At 41.6% G+C, this 11321-nt stretch overlaps 1 protein-coding gene across 1 annotated transcript in view; it reads left to right on the top strand.

The window, feature by feature from the left end:
* Nucleotides 1–11014, top strand: part of T265_01589 (hypothetical protein) — a gene marked incomplete at both ends in the record, with an annotated part of 21660 nt that extends 10646 nt beyond the window's left edge. Inside the window, 2 exons of the mRNA XM_009165648.1 lie at nt 6483–6662; nt 10587–11014. Of these exons, the coding sequence (XP_009163912.1) occupies nt 6483–6662; nt 10587–10886 (480 nt within the window). The remainder of the gene's footprint in view (nt 1–6482; nt 6663–10586) is intronic.
* Between the last annotated feature and the right edge of the window lie 307 nt (nt 11015–11321).

Below are 11321 nucleotides of genomic sequence, written 5' to 3' on the forward strand. Positions count from 1 at the left end.
ATCTCACTTGCGATCCGGAGGCTCTTCCGTCATGCCATGCAAAGTAATTCAATGCTTCAAAAGATACTTCCCAACCCCTGAGTTTCCCCTTCTGAATATTTGACTCACCACGCGTAGATACCAGCCCATGTAGCGTTGTAATCCTTAGTTCATTCTCTTTAACTGTCTACACAGTATGTTAATACGTGGCCTGCATCGTACAAAGAACGACTACATGAAGCCATAGCTGCGATTTTGGTGTCAGTTCACTGACAGACGATGTGCTGGTTGCTAAAAACGTCTTCCTTCACTTCGAAAATTAGGGATTGGAGCAACTCACTATTTTAAAACCGACAGCTGTTTTTAACTTTCCTAAAGCAGAACAGTCAACTTTCAAATAAGGGGGGCTTTCATCTATTTCAAATTAGATTTTCTGTTCTCAATTTTGTTAAGTTTCAGTGCTTCCTTTTGGTTTTTTATTGGGCTGGTCATGCTTCTACTTCCAGTTGGAGTAGATTAGTTGCACTAAAGACTTCATAATTCGGCTAGATTTTTTGATTTAGTTGAGCGCGAGTTTTAGCTGTTTTGTGCAATAACGGATGGAACTAGAAGAAAGCGCTATCGTGGTTACTATCTGGACCACTTTCCACACGAAAAGCAATGCCCAGTTTCACTAAAAGTTGTTTGCTTACGTGACACTTTGCATCACTCTACGTAAACTGCCCTCACTCTGTACTTGTTCTGAATAGTTGGATAGGTGGTATTTACCGGATGAATTTTTAGCTGGTGTTCACGGGACAGTTTCACATAAGTAAACCCTCAAACAGCCAGTATTTAGGTCATCAGATCCCATTGTTTCATTCCGTAGAGAGGATGACATCCATTTATTATTGGTTTAGCCACATCAACGTTTCTCGCCCACTTCCATCCGATTGGTCAGTCGCCAAAACGATCAATCACCACTAGCCTGTTAGATTTTCGCACACTGAGAAATGGGAGATGGTGGGAACTGTAGCTTCCTCAAAGAATATTTAAGTTGTTTATTATAGGACTGAACATAAATTGGCGATGTTTTAAGGCAGTATTTGGTTTTTAATAACCAAACGGTGCGGTTGGACAATGGTTGCATTCATGTGAGCGGTATGGGCGTGGAGCAAAGTCGACTACGAACCAGGAAGCATCAACCTGTCCTCAAACGTATGAGCCTGCCTAGTCAGTTGCCGAACCAATCCTCAAAAGTCACTAGAGCAATTGAGGAAATGAATAATACTAATGTACCTGGAGGTAGCTTGAGCGTGCCCGACACAAGCACAACAGGATCTGTTGGTTACTTTTCGAAAGACGACCGGTTTAGTGAATTTGAACAAGATGTGCTTTTGTCAACGTGGCCTTTGATAGCATCTGACCTCTACACACATGAAGGCATGGTATTCAAGAATGCACTGCATCTGTTTCCTGACCTGGCAAAATTTATTCCCTTCACGTAAGCGATGAATATTTGTCGTTTCATGAAGCGTTCTTCGATATCTCTGTAATCAGTTTTCTTTATTCGCTCTCTGAAAGTAGAATGCTCTGGGCTTATGTATGTCCGACAGCAGAAGTTTAGTTAACCCAACCTGCTACTTTCTGAAGATATCTGATTGAATGTACTGTCGAGCTCCATCAGTCCAGTATGTCACCCGATAGACTGTAACTGTTTGTTTACCCACGGATTAAAGACTACCAAGATCAATAGCTAACTAACTTCCTGTATGCCAAGCTATCATGCCGCATTGGGTGTTTAGGTCTTAGCGATTATTTCTTTTACACGTTTCTCGAACCCATTTGCATGCATGCAATAGTGACACAGTAAGGTCGAAACAAGTGATCATCTCCTAGCTGGCTATGATTCCCTTAAACTTCGGGAAAACTTGTGTTCATGATAACTTGCAATTATCAAGCAACAAAATCAGTCACTTCATTGAATGAACCGGAGAAAGGTGAATCCAGTGCAAAAGTTAACCAAGCGCACACCATTTAGTGGTGAGGAGAAACCGGTCGCCTGATTCAAAGGAGAGGACAAAATCCATACGCATAAGCATGGCAGTACTGAGCACACCCGCTCCGAAGCCGTCGTACATGGTGAGGTGGCATCGGTTTCTCGATTAGCCTGTCACGTTGAACTATGCCAATGGATGATGACGTACCATGGATAATGCCATATGCGATTTACGACCAGCAGCGGGCGCTGAGAGCACTGTACCTGGTGTGAACCTAAGGCAATAAGACTGGAGGGTGAATAGGGTCAACTTCCATAGCGACCGAACTTTTCAACCGATTGTCCACAACTGTCAACTCAGTTTGAAACCTAAGTTACAAATGAAGAACAGCTTGGTAGTTAGCATTACTTATAAGATGCACATGCAATTGGCTAGCTACAGTCGGTCAGACATCGGCGGCGGTCACTTCCAGCACTCGTGCAGGCTCAAACCTACGGAAGACCTAGTCTCTTACCAATGGTTATATGCAGTTATATGGAGGTAACACGGATGCTGTAAAATAGAATTAAGTACATTCAAATGCCGGTTAATGCAACACCGTAATCTATATTCAAAATAAAGTTAGGTTACAGAGGAGAACCAAAGAGATGTAATCCAAACCGGGTTTAAAATAGCGAAAGACATTATTCTCCGGCAGATAGGAGGAGTTGCCTATCCCGCACTTCGCCATGCATAGATGGGTTCATTACAGTGCAGTAACTGACAGGTGGATAATCATCTCATTTGGTTCACCAAGAATCTGAGTCGTGAAACATAACTTTTCGGACAGACGTATTTGTCTGTCTACCAGATGCTAACCTCGGATCAAATTCATTTGCCATTTTCTTGTGGAATAATTCGAATTTTCCGAACGACACTACTGTCTGGAAACCCTGTATGAGCCAGCATTTGTGATGACGGATAGCTGTTAAACAGAGACAGAACTGTTTAGCGAGATTTTATTCAAATACCACCCAGTCTTGAATATCCGTCAGTATGAATGACTAGGTTTTACGACTGATCGTTTAGAGGAAAAGTTCCCATCACTATGAATCGAGCTGGTGGTCTTGTTGTCACGGTTTAGAATCGAATCGTTCAGCGGTGGCACCCTTTCGGTGCCTAACTGCCATGCCACCCGAAGTTTGCACGAGGGCTGGGATACTGCCAGGTTGCCCAAGCCTAGACAGGGGAAGTCGAGAGACAGAGGTTGGGTTCGAACCACGGACATTCCGGTCAATAAATTCGCGCTCTAACTGCTTCGGCCAACTCGCTTGAATCCCGTCTTCTCCGATAACCACCTTCTATCGTACCGAATCGGCTAAGCTAAAACCGCGGTCCACAAACTAATTGGCCCCACATTTGGCATCAATGTCCAAATCCAACGAGGAGTGAATTTCGAGGTTTCATCACTCCATTTAACAAGGTGGTACCTGATGTTATCAGGAAAGTACTGAGTATGGGTAACACTAGAACAGTTAACTAGAATAGTGGAAATTAACACTCACGGCTGGTGGAATTGGAGGATTATCCCAAAGTGACTGTGTGAACAAACGGAGTCGTAGTGAGTATTTGAAGGTATAAGCGGAGCATAAATATACCACTATTAAGTTCAGGTGAATATCAGGTGACTGTTAGGAGGTCGAAATTGGCGGGGTATGCATATAACAGACCTGGAAGATATTGTTTTGAGGCACAGACTGGGTTAGACATTACAGCGACTGGTAGCTGGAACGATGGAAATCTCCAGTAATTTCAATGCGAACGGAATAGAGAACCAGAACTACTAACCACGCGGGGAGTTTTTAGATCATTGATCAGCACATTGGGAGTGGTTATCAGGAAAGACGGGATTCTAGTAAAAGTCGCTTGGGTTGGAAGCGCAATGTTTCCACTCCCAGCCGACATTCACCACTGATTTTGTCTGGCATTCGAGGTTTCGTCGACTGTTTCCCCACTTGCCTTCAGACTCAATTGCTCAATCTAATTGAGTGGCTTAATAACACTAGTGTCAAAAGTGGAAATTCCTTTAGCACAAAATCTACTGGCTTTTTATTCAGAACTCCTGAAGTGATGTTCTTCTCATCTTCGTTTCACAGTCATGTATTGGAGTTATCCACATATTCACTTTTTTGAATGTATCATTCATACAAGTCGAATATAAGAGAGACCATGATTCCCGCATGATATAAATCTTACCTTTTCTTATTTCGTGCATCAAAGCCAACGCACATGACCTTTCTCAAGTAGGTTACACCAATCAGTACGTTCATTGATGGGTTATCAGAAGGTCTACGTAAATTTGATTGCACTCTTTTAGATCAGCTGTTTTAAAGAGTGCTTCTTTGATAGGATCAGTTCATTCATACGAAAAAATCCTCAACTGTTCTATTGAACCTGAGTGCGGAACAATTAGAAATTACGATAAAAATGGGGACATTTGGTCCAAATAGGCCAAATGAGTGGCTAGATTGGCCGGCAGGGATACACTCTAGGATCGTCTTCTTCTGTGGGTAAAACAGGGTAATGACGCAACCGATTCAATGTGTCAGAATTTTAGAGTCCATCATGGAGATAGAGTCCAATGAAATCAGAGTAAATGGCTCGCACAACACCGTTACTGAATGGACAGCTGTCTTGATACTGACGCATACAGTATGTGAAGAAGTTACAAATTCCAGAATAATCTAACCCGAGATAAATTCATCTCCAAGAACGTTTCCTCCAGTAATTTTAGATTACAATAAGTTTGGTATACCAGACTCTATCAATGAAACTGATGTTTTTAAACACGGATACGGCGGGCATTTGGTAACTGACAGATTCTTTCCAAGAACGTTGAATTCAGTCAATCCCTTCAATTGTGGTGCATCTAAAATGCATCGTCATAAGCTGGTACATGATTTAATTTCTTACGTTGAAGATTCTTTTCTCGCTGGTTTCTACAGTTATCTAACCCAACAGATCTATCTGATAACTTTTCATACCTATCTGTATCCGCTATCTCGGGAAGTAATCACCAGAACACTCTATCCTGCCTTACTGGAAACCAATGTCTTTTCTTCCCGTTTAATTCTTAAGTAATCTTAATTTTGACTTGTTGGATGTCAAATATGGAACATAATTACCAGTTCCCAATCGCATTTAGCAATGAGATCACGTAGGGCCCGTTGGCACAGTTCAAAGGCGTATTTATCGAGTTTCTTGATATACGGTCTTGACTCACTATATTTCAGGCAGCAGTGTCCAGCATGACAGTCAGGCTTGGTAACACACTTTGGTGCATTCTACGAAGCTGTTATGCAGTCATATCAAGCGTTTATTCTGTGGGCTTGTTATTTCACCGTATCAGTTTCCTAAATTAAGTCCAATTAGGTACCATCCTGAGAAGTTGCACAACTATCTGGGTTCGAGCCTTACTACAACTACCGTTAACTAAAGTAATGAGTTTGAATCAGATCTTTGATGAATGAGTGATTAGAAGTGTTAGCTATAGTTTCAATACCGGCTGTCATGTACTGGAGTGATTTATGTGCGTTTGTATAGAGACTATATACCTACTCAGACATTCAGTTCATATTTCCACCCATCTTGTGGTAATGACAGTCTTAACTGTTTCCGATAAATTTAATAAACACTTCTTACGGGCATTCGTCAGTATTATAAATCGATTTATGAAACCACATTCTACTACACTAGCCTTGTCCACATCTACAGAAACAGCACCCGTTGAAGACTTTGTTCAGTGGTCGTGGAGAATTGGAGGGTTGCGTATCTGTTCCCTAACTGCATTTGCTTCAGCATATTGTTAATCGTAGCTTACAGAATGCACCTGGGCTGTGAAACTGTACAAACCCAGCAGCCAAAGAAATGAATGGAGAAGTTTACGATTTATGAGGGTAGTCTGGACTCTTTTGAGGTGCCATCATTTTTTAGCTCGACGTTGGGATTGTTATTCGTTCTTGCCGTCCAGGTCTGGAACATTCTAGAAGCAACTGATCCGTTGGCTCGACCTTTTTTACTTCAGATCGTTCAGAATTGCTATGTCGCTCCTAAAACTTTGGGTTTAATATACCTCTTAATATGTGACGAGGCTCGTGTTTTCTCCTGTCCCGATGAAAATAGCTTCTCCGGGTAGAAATTAGCGAACTATCCAAACATCTTTTGATTTGTCTCTCAAAGGAAATAAATCCCACGGAAACCTCGTGGGCGGTGCTTACTGTGGACTACTCTGTGGAATGTCTTTATTAACTGGTCGCTCTATTGTGTGTTCAGATGCTTGTGTACACTGTACGACCACAGTTTATTTTATTCCGTGTCTAAAACGGTGAGTATGACGTGTCTGATTCTGGAAACAAAATTTAAGAATCTATCACAACTCTTTTGAGGCGACTTACAAGGATAGTAGAAGTGAGATATGTTCATATTACCTTATTGAATGGCCAATGAGTTGGACACGGTGCTTCCAAATTTGTCCGTTACAGAAAGCTCAGTAATGAAGAAATTGCAGCAGACACGCGCAGCAAGCAACACATCTTGGCTTTTATGGATGTCTTATCCAAGGCCATTGGTGCTCTGGATGGCGGCCGTGAAGATTTTTGTGAAAAGCTGATGGTATTGGGAGCCAGGCATGCTGCAATACCGGGGATGAAGTTGGAATATTTCAAGGTGAGTTGTACGGTGCGCTATCTGTCCAATGTTGTACGTATCAACTACCCGTTGTGCCTCAACTGAAATCAATATATCAACCAATCCATCTTCCGGATCAATACTGGGTTTTGCCATGAATATACTACGATTACTTATACGACTCTTGTTTGGTTTGCTGAGTCAATCCGGATGAAAATCATTTTGTCATTGTTTCAATATATTTAAATGATAAAATTTCCCTAAGTTAGCTATAGGAATCTTCTGATTTTAGCCACCATGGAACTACAAGTTAAAGGTTGCCCCACAAATGTTACTTATCATCCTTATCTACGCTGATGAATCTCGTCTTGTCTTGGTCCTAGAACGCGATAGCTGGTGCGGTAGTCTCTCGGATTTTGGTACAAATCTTTGAAGCGGTTATCCATTAGAAATTTATAGACAGTTATTATTTCATACACACGAATTTATTTTTTGATGGAAAAATCAGCTGAATACGGCTAAATCTCTTGTTTCCAATGGTTGACGGAAACTTGGGGACCGCACCTATCTGATGAGCCCTAAGAAAAGCAAAGATAGATATGGCTATAGAGGAGTTTTCAGCAGCCTAATGAGTAGTGTGTTACATCTAGAGAACAGTTACTATTTCTTGTTCAATAAGGTATTTAAATTTTTACCTGGCTTGAGAGAAATTATTTCAAAAAGACAATCTCTAGAAAATAACGAAACCAAAGAAACTGGATGAGACCATTTTCTTTGCTTGATGAACTGCCGCATTTGCCGGTCGACGAATTAATCTAATGTCACGTTCATGAACAAATGAATAATGTTAACCGATAGTTTCGGTCTCAGAAGTTCCGCATCAACTTTTCAACATTTGAATTTTCTGTGTGACGGCTTATGGACATTTAAGTAGATATGGATACATAAATATGGTAGAAGTTACACTTCTATCACATGTGAAAATAACTTTATACTGTTAAACTGATATAAGTTTCCCTTGATGAATAACCATTTTTACGTTCCAAGTTGCTATGGGAATAAATTCCGAATGTTTTGCGTTTTATTCTGCTTCCTTCAGGAAGCGTGACTAGTTGATTTTCGTGAATGATTTGGGAAGAAAAACGGAGTACGAATGCTAGCGTGTGCATCAGAGTTTGGCTACTAACAGTTGTATTGGATCTCCCGCCAGCATGGGAATGTGCACCTGATCAGTTCCTGAATAAAAGTCTTCCCAAACTTCGCCCTATTTCACCACTCTTGCTCTCTTTCATCGGCCCAGGACGGAAACGAAACAATGGAATGGGCGACCATATTCTTTGACTCGGCTACACACCATCCACTTTAAAAAATGGTCTGCGTGTGCATATTTTTTAACAGCCGTGCTATTAATGTTTTCTGCACTACTCGCAACGTATTCAGAACCTGAGGTAGCTAGCGGGCTTGGACCGGAGCATCTGATTTCCGGGAAAGTAGAAACTGATGGAGAAAACTGTGGGAAATCTTCATTCGAGAATAACATGGACTGTTCAAGCTTTGGATAAAGCCGAAAGCTTCCTGAATTTTTAAGCAGAGTTTCTATTTAGTCTTGGCTACTTTACGTCAGGTAAGAAAGACAAAACTAACGCAGTTCATTGGTTGTCCTAGACAAGCCTTATGCGTGAAACGTCCAACGTTGGTTCCGATAAACGTGGAATTAGCCGATTCTGAAAGAATATGGATACACAGATTACCACTAAGGTTACTGGAAACTCTTTGACGGACTGCTGCCAGTTTAACCTTTCTGGAAGCCCCAAGAAGGGCAAAACTGGTCGCCCGCTATTGATAAGTTATCAGCAACCTTATCGGTAGTTTATACGATGCGTCTATACGATGCATTGTGATGTCCGAATATCGCACAAACTGGGAAGTGAGGCTACATGGTGCAGCACATTCAGTTCGTAAATGAGAGCTTCCTCTGAGTCTCCCGTGAAAACCACAATGTATATAAATGAATGTATTTGTCGAAGAGGAGTGCGTTATTTCTGCTGATGATATGCGGCTCCTCTGTTAGATTATCCGTCAATGTAAGCCTAATAAGTCTAGTGGTGTCTGAGCTCTCATGCCTCCCGCGGCTGAATGGTAATTATGTACAGAAAACATGCTAAGTTTGAATGGTCTAATTTTCATCAGTTTTTTTCGGTTTTTGATGCTGCTTACTTATTGGGCTTGAATCAACCTGGCTCTCACAGAGTAGATTCGACTGTTGCATGAGTAATATAAATGTTCACTTCTGCTGTAGACAGACGGTGTAACCGAATTCCCTTTGATCCTGACGGAAATTCTTCGCGTAACACCAGGTTCCTCTGCTTGTGACAAAGATTCAAGCCTTGATGGTCTTAATAGTCAGGAGGCAGGGGGCATTTTTCATCATTTTCATCACCATGAAGAATATGCGTTGTTTATAGCCGCACTTGGCAAAGGACCGACGGAACGCTATTCGTGGAAACTCGATATTTAGTCGTATTTCTTCTTCTCTGGGATGAGAGGAATAATTTCTACTTTATCTAATTTTATTTCAGCCATATGGTCATTTATAAGGTCTAAGTTAATCTCCACAATGGCTTCAAACGATGATCCAATCCGGTCTAGTTATGATCGTTCCACCAGAAAGTTCGCTACTAGGCCCGTGAGCAAAGTCATCCCTATCCACTTTACGTCGTGTTTGTTACACTTCGGACTCTCCTCAGTGGTCACGTTTGGTTAGATGGGTTCAGTCACTGCGGTGAAAAACATAGACTAGTTTCCCAGACGTCACAGGATGCTTAAAGTATCCCTTAACACCGAACAGTGCAGGTAGTTGTGTACAAAGTGATCCAACTCACGGATGAGGGCCAATTTACAAGAATGTATACAGCCAGGATAGCTGAATTACACCGGTCCTGTGAGTAGTCTCCGTATAGAGGTTTGACAGTCACGCGTTACTGACGAAACAGTTTCCTGCTTTGACCTTAGTTACTGTGTGAGCCTTTGTTTCTTTTAAACATTTACGGGTTAGTGTCAAGCATTACTCATAATCTTCTTTCATTTGTAATGTATGCTCTAATAAAATTTCTCCATCAGTATTCATAAGGCATTCGTCTTATTAACCTAGGCGTTTATGGTTCAATTTACACAAGCAATGTGCTCGAATCCTGTGGTCCTACTAAGGCTGATATAATGCCGCTTCCTGTTTGATGTTTGGTGTTATAAACTTCTGTTTCATTTCCATTAAGAAGCACATGTCAATATTTCAACCGGTTTTCAATTATGGTTGCATCAAAGGGTAGTGCGATGCTGCTTTTCCGGTTGGCGTTACAGCAGCATGTGTACACCCATTCAGAAATAGCGACAGCTTACGTTTTTTGAAAATGATGCCAAAAATTGAAATTTGGACTTGGGACGGCGCACAAAACGCGGCGGCATAGAACAAAGACAAGCAAACAGAAACAATACATGAGGTAGTTTTTGAAGGCATGGGAAAGTTTTCCGAAATACGGGCTATGCATGAATGCGTTCTGTTTTGGATACCGAAGTTAAGCGAGTGGAAGGTAGAAAGGTTTGAAAAAAGGTCAGCGTACAGTGCTCGATTTTGTGAAACCGCTCGCAAACGTGAGAATTCTAGTGAAGGCTTTAGTAGACTAGAAAGCCTCTGCTGAGAAATCAGGAGATCGTATGGTCGATGCTTATTGGAGTCTTAAAAACCTGGCAGCCATAAAGTTAGCATTCAAACAGATACAATGATGAAATATGTGACGTTTCTGGTTTCCAGCGTAGCACCGATTTTCGCAAAAGATGCCACCGGGCAGGGGAAATCGCTTTTGGTAGTTAGATTTTTTGACAAGTTTAATAGGAAGTCGCATTGGCCTACACATTTTGCTCTTGTTCTTCTGCGTTACTCTGCTACGTTGTTCTTGATTCTTACAGGTGTTCAAACAAGCCATTCTCATGACGTGGGAAGCCCTGATGTATGAAGAGTTTACCGAGGATGTTCGCCGTGCATGGGCTCACTTGATGGATTATATAATCGGAATTCTGAGCGAAGGGTGCCTTGTATTCGAAGAAGAGGAAGAAAAGATGTTGCTGGATGCTGGCTCTGAAATACAACATCGAGCGTCCGACAGTCAGCTGGGCGCATATCCGTCCACACGCAGGCGAAGTGGACGGCCCAGTGTGATCAGTATGACACCTGAAGAACTTTCGCACTTTTATTCTGTGTGTAAATAAACCCGGCATGATAGTTTTTCTCGTCTAATGTATCTGTTCCCTAATTTAAAAACGTTCTGTGTATATACAGATTAACCACATATCGAATGGCTGTCGCACTTCGATGAGCAGGTCACGTGACAGGTCACGGGAGGACATCGAGAACACCGACTGCCGAACAGATCGAATCTGAAGTGTGGATCACTTCTGCTTGTCGTTTTCATGTGTTTCCGAAAATATTGCTTATTTATCTACCGTTGAAAATCCATAGATTTATTTGCTCTGATTCTTCTTCCACTGAAAATTGTAACAAAACGAACAATCTTCAGGCACATTAGGCAAAGCCGGCTCCTCGAAAAACAGGATGGAATAAGTTGGTTTTCTAAAAACAATCCTCCTTATTATATAAAAGTAGGTTGGAAATTCAGTTTTCTCTTCACTTACCATAACAGAAAG

This window comes from Opisthorchis viverrini (assembly GCF_000715545.1).
Source record: "Opisthorchis viverrini unplaced genomic scaffold opera_v5_17, whole genome shotgun sequence".
Lineage (NCBI taxonomy): Eukaryota > Metazoa > Platyhelminthes > Trematoda > Opisthorchiida > Opisthorchiidae > Opisthorchis > Opisthorchis viverrini.